Source organism: Schistocerca serialis, chromosome 1, assembly GCF_023864345.2.
Source record: "Schistocerca serialis cubense isolate TAMUIC-IGC-003099 chromosome 1, iqSchSeri2.2, whole genome shotgun sequence".
Taxonomy (NCBI): domain Eukaryota; kingdom Metazoa; phylum Arthropoda; class Insecta; order Orthoptera; family Acrididae; genus Schistocerca; species Schistocerca serialis.
This window is the reverse complement of record NC_064638.1, coordinates 1,039,027,707-1,039,045,396: the sequence shown is the minus strand read 5'-3', so window position 1 is coordinate 1,039,045,396 and position 17,690 is coordinate 1,039,027,707. Positions and strand designations below refer to the sequence as shown.

The 17,690-nt window shown below is 40.7% G+C and overlaps 1 protein-coding gene across 5 annotated transcripts in view; it reads right to left on the bottom strand.

Moving 5' to 3' along the window:
* LOC126414524 (serine/threonine-protein phosphatase 6 regulatory subunit 3) overlaps positions 1-17,690 on the bottom strand; it is a 191,317-nt gene that overhangs the window by 130,764 nt on the left and 42,863 nt on the right. For all 5 annotated transcript variants that reach the window (XM_050083356.1, XM_050083352.1, XM_050083353.1 and 2 more), the window contains one exon: positions 115-385. In XM_050083356.1, the coding sequence (XP_049939313.1) occupies positions 115-385 (271 nt within the window). The remainder of the gene's footprint in view (positions 1-114; positions 386-17,690) is intronic.

The window sequence follows — 17,690 nt, the reverse complement described above, 5'->3', positions numbered from 1 at the left end:
AGCTGAGTCAGGTTCTGAAGATACACTATCTGTAAAATTAATTACATCTGACTATATTATATGCATTTGGGTATATCAAAAAGAGGATTATACAATGTAGTGAAAGGGACTCACCTGTTCAGCTTTTCTTGTAATAAGCACGCTTAGTAATTTACTGAAGAACGAGGCCAACAATGGATTTAGTGGTGCATCTCTCTCAAGGAAGCTGTACAACTTTTCAAGTAACGTTTCATTGCCAGCAATTCTTTCATTAATTGCTGGCACATCACAAGTCAACAGTTCACATGCTATATTCGGGTATTTATATCGAGATCGTTCCTCTACATTATCAGGAGGATCTAAAGTTAGTGATATCAATTCTTCCATTACACTTGGTCTTGATAAGCTGAAACAAAGAAAGAATATATCATAATATAATAATACAATATTTTCAGCTAAAATGGTGAGCAAATCTGACAGAAATGAGCGGGAGCCATTTCATGTGAATATAAAACACACTGTATTAAAATGTGGTGCACTGTGAACTGTACGTTACAAGCACCACACAGTGGATTGTCCTTCCACCGTAGCAACAATCTGTGAGTCAAAGGGCTGTGTCCTACATTAAGACACATGAAAAGGACCTCATCCTGCCTGCATGGTTGGAACGAGGTACATCATGACTGCTTTACTAGACGTAGCTTATGGTCTGTCACTTCCAGTCAGTTGTCTTCCAATCAGTGCATAAATGTACCTCAACAGCAAGGTGATGGCATGAGGGGGGATGGCACACTGAACTGTGTGGTGATCAGGACATGCCTCCTTGACTGCTACATCTGCCATTTCATTTCCCTTAATACCCATGTGCCCTGGTACCCAGCAGAAAGATATCTCCTTGTCTAGTCTCTGTAGCTAGAGCAGGGTGTCCTGGATATTTTGGACATGTGTAACTCCTGGTTATAAGTGTTATACACATATAAGAGCACTGAGGGAGTCTGGACATACGAGGAGTTTAACATCTCACCTGCTCCAGTACCCTCAAGATCACATATATAATTCGGCAACTTGTAGGAGGCTGCCATTATGAAGGAGCTAGTAGCAGTGACTGACTGGAATGTTAAGGTAAGATCTCTCCAGGTAACACTGCCTTGTCATAGCACTGACCATGCGGGTGGAGAGGCTCACTTGTTTGTGTGAAGATGAGAGCTAGACCAGCTATAGTGGAGCTATTGGCAGGATCTCCCACACTGAACAGGTTTCAGCAGATGAACTAGACAAAGCGTCTTGCATACTGCCCCATCTCTCCCATATGCATTCCTACAGACCTTTCCCAATCCTCCAGGGACCCCATCCAAGGTGTGATGCCATCCATCCCAAGGGGTGCATGGTACATACGAAAATGTGTCATAAACAGAGCCTCAGGGATACTGGGAAACATATTTGAGTAATGAGCTTTGCACAGTGTTGAGCTCCTTGGTGTCAATCTGATGTATCCTCTAATTCTCATGGGACCAAAATGGAGAACACAGAAAACAAAACAAAAATCAAGTGATTTGATGAGACCTGAAACATCCAAGCATCATGGTTGGAACCTACGCAAACTGTTTTTGCAACTGGATTGGGTGAAAGACCAACGAGGAAGTGGAAATTGTCACTGGAGTTTGACCAGGTCAACATCAAATCCTTGCCTGGGACTGAAGAGGAGGAAACATCTCAGATAACACAAAGAAAAGGAAGATGAACAAAGGCTTCCTAACCATAAATGGAGGCCAGCAAAAGGTCTTGGACGAAGAACTCAAAAAAAACAGTCTCAAGAGTGAAAGAGGTATAAAGACCCTTTGCAATTCCAAGGCAGGGAACAAGAGAAAAAGGGAGTCCAATACTCCCACTTCTCAGAATCAAGAAAAAGCAGAGGAAAGAAACAGGGAACCAGTTCTACATCTGCATCTACATACATATCAAATGCAAACCACTGCACGATATGTGGCAGAAGGTACCTTGTTGCACTACTAGTCTTTTTGTATCACTACTAGTCATCTCCTTTCCTGTTCAACTCACAAATAGCAAGCGGGAAAAATGAGATCTTATATGCCTCCGTAGATGACTAAATTTCTCTTGTCTTCCTGGTCCTTACACAACATGTATGTTGGCAGCAATAGGATTTTTCTATAGTCAAGTTTAAATGCAAGTTCTCTTAATTTTCGCAACAGTGTTCCTTGAAAATAATGTCACACTCTCCCCCCCCCCCCCCCCCCAGGGGTGGGGATGCAAGTCCATGCTCCAACTTCAAGAGGGTCTATCTGGATAAAGATGCTCTAATAATGTTTGTGAAGAGATGGCAATAGTGGGCTGGCTTAAGGAGGTGGTGTCCTAAGATAACTTCTTAAAAATGCTCCTCCAAAGACGCTGTTCAAGAAAGCAACAGATGCAGAACCAGGTCTCAGCAGAGGACTGGAAAGTAATCAACTGTAAGATTGTATCTGTTGGCCCAACACCTTATGGTGAAAGTCTGTGACAAACCCGTGAGGGCAACGCAAGAACAGGATCCAGATTACTGTCAGGATAATTAAAGACATCACAAGCAACCATAGCAGCAAGTTGGCAGCTGCAAGTGTTGCAGATAAATCATCCTGGAACCCTATTAAAATAAAGGGTTATATCAGGTTTCAAATGAAGTCAAGGTATGTTGGTTTATGCTAGAAATCTAACTCCACAACATGCATTTACGTCAAGAATGAGTTTACATTCATGCCGAAGGCAGACTTTTGTTCCAAGGACTTAGAGACTACCTTGATGAGAAAGTGTAAGGAAAAATTCACGAGAGAAACCTTATTGGCCTCAGTTTACCTACTTTACAAGTATAGTGCTTCTCCTTCCCAGGAAGTGAGGAGACTGGTAGATAGCTGCTCACAGTTGAGTGACAATGGTTGGTTGGTTCGGTTGGGGAAGCAGTGGGGAAGCAGTAACACTAACAGCTAAGATGAGTATCTACTCTAACACCCGCTTGAAAGCAACTCTGAGATCTTTAACAGGGTGAAGGAACACATCTTTAGCAAAAGAAGAAAAGAAGTAATTGACATAACTTCTGGGTCCATCTTAATAGGTAACTATGTCATCCTTCTCTACACGTACATTACGTTTTGAGTTTGAAATGGGTATTAGACCATGGCCTATAGCAATCATTGGATAACAGACTGGGACTCATGGAGGAAGACCTAAGCTCAAGATTATCTGAAGGCAGAACTTAGATAAAAATATCAGTAGATCTTGTGGAAATCGCAGGCAGAGCAATGTGTGCCATTTGACCACCAACAAGTGTACAAGCATGATGTACTTTGGCTGCACAATAACCTGGAATTGCAAAGGGAAAATGGAAGCAAACTGTTCAACATTGCAAGAAGGGAAGGCAAGGAAAATGGGAAAAATGTTGGAAGACCCTCATCAAACACAAACTTGCAATTACGCAAGCGAAGTTATCATCTTGGAAGGTATTCTGTGAGGCAGTAGGTACAGTTACTTCTACTTCTAGTTCTAGTTCTACATCTTTTAATGCTACTGGTCACTTTCTTTCCTGTTCCACTCACAAATAACATCAGGGAGAAACAACTGTTGATATGCCTCCATGCTAGTCCTAATTTATCATACCTTATCTTTAATGTCTTTATTTTACACAAAATTTAATTTGGTGGCAGTAGAATCATTCCACAGTCGGTCTCAAATGTCAGATCTCCAAATTTCCACAACAGTGCTGTGTCAAAAGAGAGTCTTCCCTCCAGTGATTCCCATTTTAGATCATGAACCATCTCTGTAATACTTGCATGCTGAATAAAACTTCTAGTAACAAATCTAGCAGCACACCTCCGAATTGCTTCAAGCATGACCTGGTGGGGATCCTAGACACTCAATACTCAAGAATGGATCACACTAGTGTTTTATATGTTGTGTCTTTTATGGATGAGCTACATTTCCCCAAATTTCTCCCAATAAAATGAAGTCTAGCATTCGCCTTCCCTACTAACAACCTGATGTGCTCATTCCATTTTGCTTTGCTTTGCTCTGCAACATTACACCCTGATTTGACTCTGTCAAGCAGAACCTTACTAATGCTTTACTTGAAAGTTGCAGGATTGTTTTTCCTACTCATCTGCATTCTCTTACACTTTTTTACATTAAGAGTAAGCTGCCATTCAGCACATAAAACTATATATTTTATCCAAGTTATCATGTGTACTTCTACAGTCACACAATGGTGACATCTGCCATACACCACAGCACATCAGCAAATAGCCTTAAATTGCTGCCGATCCTGACCCCCAAATCATTTATGTGTATAGAGAACGGTCTACATCTACATCTACATTTATACTCCGCAAGCCACCCAACGGTGTGTGGCGGAGGGCACTTTACGTGCCACTGTCATTACCTCCCTTTCCTGTTCCAGTCGCGTATGGTTCGCGGGAAGAACGACTGTCTGAAAGCCTCCGTGCGCGCTCTAATCTCTCTAATTTTACATTCGTGATCTCCTTGGGAGGTATAAGTAGGGGGAAGCAATATATTCGATACCTCATCCAGAAACGCACCCTCTCGAAACCTGGCGAGCAAGCTACACCGCGATGCAGAGCGCCTCTCTTGCAGAGTCTGCCACTTGAGTTTATTAAACATCTCCGTAACGCTATCACGGTTACCAAATAACCCTGTGACGAAACGCGCCGCTCTTCTTTGGATCTTCTCTATCTCCTCCGTCAGACCAATCTGGTATGGATCCCACACTGATGAGCAATACTCAAGTATAGGTCGAACGAGTATTTTGTAAGCCACCTCCTTTGTTGATGGACTACATTTTCTAAGCACTCTCCCAATGAATCTCAACCTGGTACCCGCCTTACCAACAATTAATTTTATATGATCATTCCACTTCAAATCGTTCCGCACGCATACTCCCAGATATTTTACAGAAGTAACTGCTGCCAGTGTTTGTTCCGCTATCATATAATCATACAATAAAGGATCCTTCTTTCTATGTATTCGCAATACATTACATTTGTCTATGTTAAGGGTCAGTTGCCACTCCCTGCACCAAGTGCCTATCCGCTGCAGATCTTCCTGCATTTCGCTACAATTTTCTAATGCTGCAACTTCTCTGTATACTACAGCATCATCCGCGAAAAGCCGCATGGAACTTCCGACACTATCTACTAGGTCATTTATATATATTGTGAAAAGCAATGGTCCCATAACACTCCCCTGTGGCACGCCAGAGATTACTTTAACGTCTGTAGACGTCTCTCCATTGATAACAACATGCTGTGTTCTGTTTGCTAAAAACTCTTCAATCCAGCCACACAGCTGGTCTGATATTCCGTAGGCTCTTACTTTGTTTATCAGGCGACAGTGTGGAACTGTATCGAACGCCTTCCGGAAGTCAAGAAAAATAGCATCTACCTGGGAGCCTGTATCTAATATTTTCTGGGTCTCATGAACAAATAAAGCGAGTTGGGTCTCACACGATCGCTGTTTCCGGAATCCATGTTGATTCCTACATAGTAGATTCTGAGTTTCCAAAAACGACATGATACTCGAGCAAAAAACATGTTCTAAAATTCTGCAACAGATCGACGTCAGAGATATAGGTCTATAGTTTTGCGCATCTGCTTGACGACCCTTCTTGAAGACTGGGACTATCTGTGCTCTTTTCCAATCATTTGGAACCCTCCGTTCCTCTAGAGACATGCGGTACACGGCTGTTAGAAGGGGGGCAAGTTCTTTCGCGTACTCTGTGTAGAATCGAATTGGTATCCCGTCAGGTCCAGTGGACTTTCCTCTGTTGAGTGATTCCAGTTGCTTTTCTATTCCTTGGACACTTATTTCGATGTCAGCCATTTTTCCGTTTGTGCGAGGATTTAGAGAAGGAACTGCAGTGCGGTCTTCCTCTGTGAAACAGCTTTGGAAAAAGGTGTTCAGTATTTCAGCTTTACGTGTGTCATCCTCTGTTTCAATGCCATCATCATCCCGTAGTGTCTGGATATGCTGTTTCGAGCCACTTACTGATTTAACGTAAGACCAGAACTTCCTAGGATTTTCTGTCAAGTCGGTACATAGAATTTTACTTTCGAATTCACTGAACGCTTCACGCATAGCCCTCCTTACGCTAACTTTGACATCGTTTAGCTTCTGTTTGTCTGAGAGGTTTTGGCTGTGTTTAAACTTGGAGTGGAGCTCTCTTTGCTTTCGCAGTAGTTTCCTAACTTTGTTGTTGTACCACGGTGGGTTTTTCCCGTCCCTCACAGTTTTACTCGGCACGTACCTGTCTAAAACGCATTTTACGATTGCCTTGAACTTTTTCCATAAACACTCAACATTGTCAGTGTCGGAACAGAAATTTTCGTTTTGATCTGTTAGGTAGTCTGATATCTGCCTTCTATTACTCTTGCTAAACAGATAAACCTTCCTCCTTTTTTTATATTCCTATTAACTTCCATATTCAGGGATGCTGCAACGGCCTTATGATCACTGATTCCCTGTTCTGTACATACAGAGTCGAAAAGTTCGGGTCTGTTTGTTATCAGTAGGTCCAAGATGTTATCTCCACGAGTCGGTTCTCTGTTTAATTGCTCGAGGTAATTTTCGGACACACTTACCTGTGACATTCCTGACAATAACATTGTCTTTCATGGACACTTGCCGTCAAGGACAACATACTGAGCTCTTTTACTTAAAAGGTCAAGAACCTAACCTAAACTGTATGCTTAGACCTCTCTCAGCAGTCTGCAATATGACATCCATGTCAAACACTTTTCGTCATTTGTCCGATATCAAGTGAGAAAACAGTAGTTTCACATGAGTGATTCTTTATAAATTCATGCCAATTTGGGGACAGAAGATTTCCTGTCTTGAGGACATTTAATATATCTGAACTCAGAACGCATTGAATTCTATAGCAATTGATGTTAAGGATACTGGGCTGTAATTATGCGGGTCCATTCCTTTACCTTTCTTATACACAGGAGTTACCAGCATTTCTTTCCAGTCACTTGGGACTTTTTGCTGGGCAAAAGATTTGCAATAAATGCAAGCTAAGTGAGGGGCCAATGACCCAGAGTACACTCTGTAAAACTGAACTGGGATTCTATCTGCAGTTGATGACATATGTTTTCAACCGCATGAGAAAACACGGTGAGCATATTCCATGGGGGAGAGGCAGAGATCTGGCAGAAGATTGCACATTAGAACTGGTAATCCCACCCACAGGTGATATCAGGAGGTTAACATTCATCACATGCAAAGATAATGGGCTGCATAGGATGATCAGGGAATTGACAAACAGCAACTACATAGGAGATCACGGGTTGGTACCACTGGAACTGAAGAAGTAAGATCCCCCCCTTCAGCAAGGAGACACTCTTTGGGACTAGTTCGGAAGGCACCAGTGGCCAGACAAACTCCATAATAATGGAGTGGGTCTAACAATATCTTAGCCAAAGGCGCTGCCAAGCCATAAACTGCCCCAAGACACATGAGCAAGGAAACAGATAGTTGTAAGCTTCCGTGTGTGACTAGCCTTTAGTTGATGAATATAGGGCAGCCAAGCCAGTTTTTTTTAACAACAAGATTGCCCAAAAAACTGAACTGTGCAGTAACTTCCAAGCACTGGGCACCTAAGCATAGTCTGGAACAGACTGGACCATGGTGCAATAAAAGAAATGCATAACTGCCATTTATGCAGGACACAAATGGAAACCATAGGAAAGGATCCTTGCAGAAGCCTATCAGATGGTGCCTTGGAGCTGGCGTTCAACCAAGGCTACAGTGTGGTATCTGTACCAAATGTAAAAGTCTTTGACAAACAGCACAATGGTGACCGGCAGCCTGACAGACACCACTAGCCCACTGACGCTGATGAAGTGTGCGACACTCAGGACAGAGCACTGTGGGATGCTGTTCTTTTGGACCCATGACGTGCTGAGGGAAATACTAACTCTGACCAAACAATTGGTGGGGTAAAAAATGACAAAAATTGTGAAGGAGCGACAAAAGCCCCAGCCATGGAGAATAAGTAAAATGTGATGGTGCCAAGCGGTGTCATATGCCTTATGTAGGAAAAAAAAGGTCATGGTGTTTAGAAAATGCATGTCAGTTTACTGTTTCCAGTGAACCAGATGGGTGTGGATAGTGCCTCCTGGAAACCATACTGATAAGGGGACAAAAGAGCCAGAGACTCAAGAACCCAGCATAATCCAAGGGCGAACAATCTTTCAAGCAGCTTTCAGACCATGTTGGTGAGGCTGATCAACGCGGAGCTGTCAAGAGACATCTACATCTACATGGATACTCTGCAAATCGCATTTAAGTGACGGCAGAGAGTTCATCGAACAACCTTCACAATAATTCTCTATTATTCCAATCCTGTACAGTGCACAGAAAAAATGAACACCTATATCTTTCTATGCGAGCTCTGATTTCTCTTATTTTATTATTATGATTGTTTCTCCCTATGTAGGTAGGTCACAACAAATTATTTTCACATTCGGAGGAGAAAGTTGGTAATTGAAATTTCGTGAGATGATTCCGTAGCAACGAGAAACACATTTGTTTTAATATGATATCCACCCCAAATTCTGTATCGCTTCAGTGGCACTCTCTTCACTATTTTGCGATAATACAAAATGTGCTGCCCTTCATTGAGCTTTCTCAATGTACTCCGTCAATCCTATCTGGTAAGGATCCCACAACGCACAGCAGTAGTCTAAGAGGGGACGGTCAAGCGTAGTGTAGACAATCTCTTTAGTAGATCTCTTACATTTTCTAAGTGTCCTTCCAATAAAACATGGTCTTTGGTCAGCCTTCCCTCCAACGTTTTCTGTGTGTTCATGCCACAAAGTTGTTGGTAATTCTAGTTCCTAGGTATTAAGATGAATTTATGGCTTTTAGATTTGACCGATTTATCATGTAATCAAAGTTATCAGATTCCTTTTAGCACTCTCACTTTTAGTTATTTAGGGTCAATTGCCATTTTTTGCATCATACAGATATCTTTTCTAAATCTTTTTGCAATTTGTTTTGACCTTCTGGTGGCTTGACTAGTCGATAAACGACAGCATCATCTGCAAACAACAGCTGCTCATATTGTCTCCTAAATCTGTTTCTATAGATAAGGAACAGCAAAGGGCCTATAACACTACCTTGGGGAATGCCAGAAATCACTTCTGTTTTACTCGACAACTTTCTGTCAATTACTATGAACTGTGACATCTGTCACAAATCACAAATATAGTCACGTAACTGAGATGATAATCCATAAGCATGCAATTTCACTACAAGCTGCTTGTGTAGTACAGTGTCAAAGCCTTCTGGACATCTAGAAATACGGAATCAATTTGAAATCCCTTGCCAATAGCACTTAACACTTCGTGTGGGTAAAGAGCTAGTTGTGTTTTCACATGAATGATGTTTTCTAAATCTGTGTTGACAGCGTGTTAATAGACCATCCCCTTCAAAGAAATGTATAATGTTTGAACACAATATATGGTAAAAATCTTGCTGCGTATCGACGTTAATTATATGAGCCTGTAATTTAGTGGATTACTCTTACTACATTTCTTGAATAATGGTGTGACCTGTGCAGCTTCCCAGTCTTTGCGTATGGATCTTTTGTCGAGCGAATGGGGGTATATGATATGATTGTTAAGTATGGACCTATTGTATCAGCATTCTCTGAAAGAAACCTAACTGGTATACAGTCTGGACCAGAAGACCTGCTTTTGTTGAGTGATATAAGTTGCTTCACTACTCAGAGGATATCTACTTCTACGTCACTCACATTGGCAGCAGTTCTCGATTTGAATTCTGGAATATTTACTTTGTCTTCTTTTCTGAAATATTTACTTTGTCATCTTTGGTGAAAGAATTTTGGAAGGCAGCACTCTTGTTGATACTATTTCCATTGCTATTGCATAGAGAAGACACTGGTTGTGTCTTGCCACTAGCATACTTCACATACGACTGGAATCTCTTTGGATTTTCTGCCAGGTTTTGAGACAAAGTTTCGTTGTGGAAACTATTATAAGTATCTCACATTGAAGTCTGCACACAACTTAGAGCTTTCACAGAAGATCACCACTCTCAGAGATTGTGTGTCCGTTTAAATTTGACATTTTTTCATTGTTTCTGCAACAATGTTCTGACCTGTTTTGTGTACCAAGGAGAATCAACATACATTGTTAATTTGGAAGAAGTGGAGACTGTCTCTCAGGAAGGCAACAAAGTGAATTTTTATCTGCTTTTTTGAACTGGTGTATTTTTCGTTTATTTTTGGAGGATTGTGGGTTACAATATTCAATCTTGTATGACAACCCTGCATTCACTAATCCCTGTATCTGTTTTGATGCTTGTTATTAGCTCAGGCTTATTTATTGCTAAGAGGTCAAGTGTGTTTAAAGAACTGTTTACTATCCGCATGGGCTCATGAACTAACTGCTCGAAATTTCAGAGAATCCGTTCAGCATAATTTCGGATGATGTTTTATGCATACCTCCACAATTATACATGTATTTTTTGCCAACACATCGAAGGTAAATTAAAGTCACCACAACTATAATAGTACGAGTCAGGTCACGATTGAAATCAAACTCAAGTTTTCTTTGAACCTTTCTGCAATTGTATCATCTGTATTGGAAGGACGGTAAAAGGATCCATTATTATTTTACTCAGGTTGCCAAGAATGACCACTGTCAATACTAACTCGCTGGAACTATCTACTTTGATTCTGCGACATGATAAACTACTTCTACCTGCAACAAACACACCAATGCCAACTGTGTTTAGCCTATCCTGTGCATACTGTGCTCTTCATGGTATCCAGAAGGACCTGTTTCACTTCTGGACTGACTCCACACAGAGTGAACACTGGCTTTCTTCCCCTTCTTGGCAGCCATGTCTCTAAGGGGCCCCATAATACGCCTAACATTGGAGCTCCCAACTACCAATAATCCCACCCTCTGTGGTTGTCCGGATCTTGCAGGCTGAGAGGTATCATCTGAAACAGGACAGGCAACTGAAACAGGACAGGCAACTGCATCTGGCTTAATGAGAGTGTCAGCCACAGACAGCACCTGGATCCTGTATGTCAGAATAACCGCGGAGGCCTAACGTGCAGCCCCACGGGAAGTCTTTTGCCGCCTGCTACACCACAAAGTGACCTCCCACTGGATCACGTGTGACGGGTCAACCTCAGTGTGAGGAATAGCTGAGCTTGCCACCAGTGAGTATCAATTGGAGAACTCAGATGTGCTGGACGTCAGATCTCCAAACCGGACAACAGTGATGCCCATCCACTGCAGATTCAAGCTGTGTATCCAAAGCCATCACAGCCTGGAGCTGACAGCGGACTGTCACCAACTCCATTCACATGCACACGCAACAGTCACAGTCCCTATCCATACTAAAGACCATGGAAAACTACACTACTCGGACAAATGGACTATTGACACGTGCTGTGGAACTCTACTGTAGACCCTGACAAAAACGCAAGAACTATGTCTAAGAAATTAGATTAATACACAGAGATTCAAAAACCCAGCTGCAGCAACGGCCACCTGGAACGATGGCCATTACCAGATGCCATAATGCCCCAGGAAGATGGGTATCCCTCCTTGGCATTGACTGGGAACTAGTAGCTCAGGTATCAGTTGTTTGATCCCTGCGTTGTCAGTGGGCTCAATCAAAATCATACACAATGAGCCATCACACCTGATTTGCTACCGTATTGGCTCTGAAGTATAAATAAGACCCTATGAAGATATTGTGTGCAGGTGATCTTTAACACTGCATGCAGTAGGTCCTAATTAACATGCTCTTCCCTAGACAGTCCCCGATACTCAAAAATTTTGAAAATGGAGGTCAAATGCTGAAGGAGATCGCAAATTACTTCAGCCAAAAGTTGGGGAATGAAAGAAAATTCCAAGAAAGGAAGGCAAAACCTCTGGGGAATAGCTGGAGCGACATCAAAGGCTGCCACCACAGAGAGGAAGTAGGTGTTGCAATAACCTGGGGCCTCATGTTCACTACACATGTACTCCTGAAAGAGTCCCGAGCCCCCTGAGGGGAACATACTAATGATGCCAAAGCCACATTTCAAGAGAAGTTCTGTAATCTTGAACTCATTACACTCATGGTAGGACTAATGACTGGCCATGGAAACTTTAAGAATACTGACATATAACGAGTATAAAGGAAGATGCGTAGACTATGTGGTGAGAGGGATGAAATCTTGCCATATTTAATCTTCCAATGTGAACTGCCAGAGGTCATAATTGGGTCATTAACTCTTTAAGAAATAGTGTGTAATAAGGAACTAGTAAAGCATCTCCTACTATTGTTTAACGATACAGTCTGGCTTTACTAGAATCAAATGGAGAGAAACAGCACAATAAATTCAGTTTCGATGCAGGCAATAGGAGGCAAAGGCCACTGTTTTGCCCCCTGTGAAACTAAATGAATCAGTCAAGAGCAAATAGGTAGAAAAGAAACATGATCACTCTGAAATTTGCACATCATTTGATGCTCACAACATGAAGGCAATACAAAGAACGGATTAAATTTCTTGAAAAGGTGAGATCACGAATACACTGAAAAGGCAAAAATAATGAGTTGACAAATCAAGAAAAGAATCTTGATTCAATGCAGACTAGTAGTACAACTATCATTTTCCAGGTACCCTGTGTACCATAGTAATATGCAACTGTTATTGTCAACATTGTGTAAAGGCATAACATTGCTTTTTACCAGTGTTCCACAAGTAGACTAACATACAACGAGTTAAGGAGTGTAGAGCTCAGCAAAATTGTTGTCAGAGTCTTGTCTTGCAAACAGCTTGTGTGGTATTGAAAAATGATGAATGACAGGCTGTCAAACCATACCTAAGCAAACGATGGAAGATATTTGAGCTACCTGCATAAATACTGTGGACCAATACAGTACTCACTAACTAATGCTAAAGTTCGTCTGGTCACAGATGAAAGGTTACACTGTTAACTGTATGAAAGAAGTCTCTTTTGGATTGGAAGCAATCGTTAAGATTGAGATACTTGTGACAATTTGGAAGGCAGACTTGAAGGGAAGGAACATGGACCAGTTTGAGAACAATATAAGAAAATGAATGTATTTAACTCGAAGAAAAAAATATTTAAAGTAAAGGAATCCATAAGATTCAAGCTTCTAAGAATGGGTTACAGTTCAGTGCAATAAAAACACAAGAAATTAGCAGTTTCAGAGGAAGATCCAGAGTACTACCCCAGTTAAATTCTCAAACCACAACAAATGAGTGAGTGGTAACAGCATAAATGGTGTTGAGAAACAGCTGATTAGTGATCCACCAAACAACTGCCCACTGCCATTGACAACCATTTGTTGTAGAATCATAACATTTACTGAGTTCAAAGGTAACGTGATATCTGAAAACAATATGATGTGAAACCCCACTCTTTTTTCACATGGCTAAGGACCAAAGCTATCAGGTAGATGAAGCATTTCTTATTTTCCAAAAAGCATTCCCAATTTCTTTCAGTTTCACATAAGTTGTACTTCTCATTATCTAATGGCACAGTGTGGTAATCAATTATTTAATTAACATGGGCAGCTTGACATACAGCTTCAATAATAGACAATATTCTTGCAAAAGAGGGGCATGGGTAAGAAAAGACAAGAGTTTACAAAACGCTTGGATGTACGATCAGAACTACTTTTAGTAACAACTGACTTAACTTTTTTTAAAAAAGACTGAGGAAATCACACATAGTCCTCAGTTGGATGTAAGAACTTACAAGGTGCACCTACTCTAAGAATATACAGTAGAACCACACTAATCTGGCCTCAGATGGTCCAACTCCCCACTTGGTCTGACCATCCCATTTCCAGTGTTTGTTTGGCTTCACTGGCCTTTGCTACCGTCAGGTCTGAACTTGTCAATGACTCACCATCTGTGATTTAAATCAGAAGGCAGTTGATCATTGCTAGATGTGATAGTTCGATCACTTTTAGTATGAATTAACTTGTTTCTAACCTGATCAGTACGCGTTAATGAGCAAGCATTTGTTTTATAAATTAGTGACAGGGTAGTTCTTACATACTAAAGTGTGTAAAACTAAATGACAGTACCAACTAAACATGAACATGTAATGTTGTCTTTACAACCAGATGTTGAGCCCAATGACAAGAATGAGTCGAACAGTATAGCTGACATTCACTGCACAACTGAAGCAGAATTAACTGACAACCAAATCATCAATGCTGTAGCTCTTAACAACCAAAGAGAACAAGAAAGACAATAACGACAACAGATACAATGACCCTATGGCATGAGTATCACCTACAGATGCTAAAAGTGCATTTGATAAAGCCATCAGTGCATCAGACATCTATGTTCTAAAAATCAAGGTTGTCATTTGAAAGAACATAAGACTCTCTTCATCTTGCTTAAGGATGTAAGATTTCTTAATTTGCAATTTCTCATGATTTAAACAGTTAATTGCAATTCAGTTGTGTGTGTCAGTGCAGTACTGTACCAGGTGTACAAGTATGAAATGCAGACTTCAGACAACAGATGTCGCACCAATGCAGTTTGTGCTATAAAGACTTGACACTGTGCCGTATTATTGTGTCATCAATAAGTGTCAGACATGTTGCTGTGTTCAGTAAGCTGAAATTTATACTGAACAACAAGCATTCACAGACGGCATTAATTTTTTGTTTTCACTTGAAGAAAATTGATGGTGAATCATATCGATTTCCTCGAGAAGCTTATGGTGAACATGCTCCATTGCAAGATGCGTGTGGACAATGATTTCAGTGTTTCAGAAATGGTGACTTTGATGTTGCAGGAAAAAAAAAAATATGAAGACGAGGAATTGGAGGTATTGTTGAACAAAAATGGTTTGCAAACACAAAAGAAATTCACAAGACAATAGGGTATAGGTCAACAAGCTGTTTTCAATCGACCGTCAGAGATGGCAAAGACTCAGAATATCGGTAGGTGGGTACCACACGAATTGAACAACAAGCAAATGGAAAAGTGCAAAAACAGGAGATTTTGCTCACTTGGTACAAAAGGAAGAAATTTTTGCATTGAACAGTTACAGAGGATAAAAGTGGATTTATTTGATAATCCCAAGCAAAAAAAAACTCATGGGTAGACCCACGCAAACCATCCACAGAGACCACAAGACTGAATCGCTTTGGCAGAAAGACGATGCTCTGTGTTTGATGGAACCAGAGGGGGCATGGGCTACTATGAGCTGTTAAAGCTTGGGGAAACTGTTAACACCAAAAGTTAGCGACAACAACTCACCAAACTGAACTGTTCGCTGCTTTAAAAAAGGCCACATTATTGAAAGGGACAACACAAAGTCATTTTTCTCCATGACAATGCTCCTTCACATACAGCAAAACTGGTTCACAACATGTCGGAAACACTCGGCTGGGAAGTTCTATCCCATGTGGCTTGCTCACCAGACTTGGCTCCTTCAGAGTATCACATGTCTGCACTGATAAGTCACGCACTTGCTGAGGAGCACTTTGGTTCATACGAAAATGTGAAAAAATGGCTCAATGAATAGTTTGTAGCAAAAGGGGAAAATTTTTACTGGCGAAGTATTCACAAATTGCCCGAAAGATGGGGAAAATGTATAACAAACGACTGAGCATACTTTGAACTAAGCAATATTTATCATTCTTCTGACTAACATTTTATTTTAGGCAAAAAAATCCACATTTCATACTTGTACACCTAATAATAGGGAATGTATAGAGGTTAAACTTTTACTCACAGTATGATCAGACATATTTTACAGTACAGGCACTACTGTACATTAGACTTTCATATCAGACTTTTTAATGTGTCAATGTTTTCTTTTTGTTTTGTTGGTGTTTTAACATGGAACATTATTTCCACTTGAAAATTGATGATTCACTGTTCTGTATTGTGACATTATGGGTCAATAAAACTGTTCTTTCGATTATCCGACTTTTTTGCATTCCAATCATGCTCCAGGTCCTGTAGAGAACGGATCTGCAAGGTTCTACTGTAGCATCAAACTATTATAGCAAATGAGACGAAATGAGGAATGCCAAATGAAACCAGTTAGGAACAACATAAATGCAGAATGGAGTACTATTTAAGAAATTATAATGCACACAGCCACTGAAGACCTAGCAATGTGGAAAATGAAATAGTCTAAAAGGAGGTTACAAATTTGAAATGAACTTATTAGCAAGTTATTAAGAGAAAAAAGGAGGCATATCTAAAATCCCTGTCATTACCCGAAAGACTGAACTGCAGAGAGAATTCTAAACGAATCTGCTTTAGTAAAGACAGAAATACAAAAAATTAAATGGGGGAGGGGAGACCAATATGTGAGTGAAACAGAACGTAATATTCATGGGAGACAAAACATAGCATACAATCTTATGAAACACTTGAATAAACAAGAACGATATACTCAACAATTAAATGTAATATTCAAAAAGGAATGGTTAAAATACTTCTAATATCTACGGACTGATAATGAAGAACCAAAAATAAACACCAAAATTGGCAACACTGTAGATCTGGTAACAATGGAAGGGCAACAAAATATGATCAAAGAAACAAAGAACAAAAAGTTGCCCGTCACTGATAACATAAACAAGGAGCTGATTAAACATTCATCTGATCAACTAAACCGTAAGACTCTTAAATTTTATGAATGTTTGCTTGTTGAGCAAACATGTTCCTGGCGAATGGAATGAAGCTTTGGTATGCCCGATTTACAAGAAAGGTGATAAATCACAATGTGCAAATTACTGAGGAATAAATCTAACTACACTCCTGCTACAAACTGTATGCTAAAATTATATACGAGAGATTAGTACTAATAGTACAAGCACATACACTGAGGTAATAAAAGTACTGGGACAGGAATATACACATATATAGAAAGCAGTAGTATCATGTACACAAGGTATAAAAGGTCAGCGCATTGGAAGAACTGTTATTAGCACTCAGGTAATTCAGGTGAAAAGGTTTCCGACATGATTATAGCTGCATGATGGGAATTAACAGACTTTGAACACAGAATGGTAGTTGGAACTAGAAGCACGGGACATGCCATTTTGGAAATCATTAAGTAATTCAATATGCCAAGATCCACAGTGTGAACACTGCATTGAGAATATCAAATTTCAGGCATTACCTCTCACCATGGACAACACAGCAGCTGACGACCTTCACTTTATGACAGGGCAGCAGTGTTTGCATAGAATTGTCAGTGCTCACACACTCCATGAAATAATGACAGATATCAATTTGGTGCATACGACGAATGTATCCATTAGGACAGTGCGGCGAAATTTGGTGTCTATGGGCTATGGCAGGAGATTGTAGACAAGTGCTTTTGCTAACAGCATGACATTCCCTGCAATGCCTCTGCAGGGCTTGCAACCATACTGGTTGGACCCTACATTAATATGGTGTCCTGGTCAGAGGAGCCCAGATTTCAGTTGGTATGAGCTGATGGTAGGGTTCAAGAGTGATGCAGACCCCACAAAGCCAAGGACCCAAGTTATCAACAAGGCACAGTGCAAGCTGGTGGTGGCTCCATAATGGGTTTACATGGAATGGACTGGGTCCTCCTGTTCAGTTGAACCAATCTTTGACTGGGAACTGTTATGTTCAGCTACTT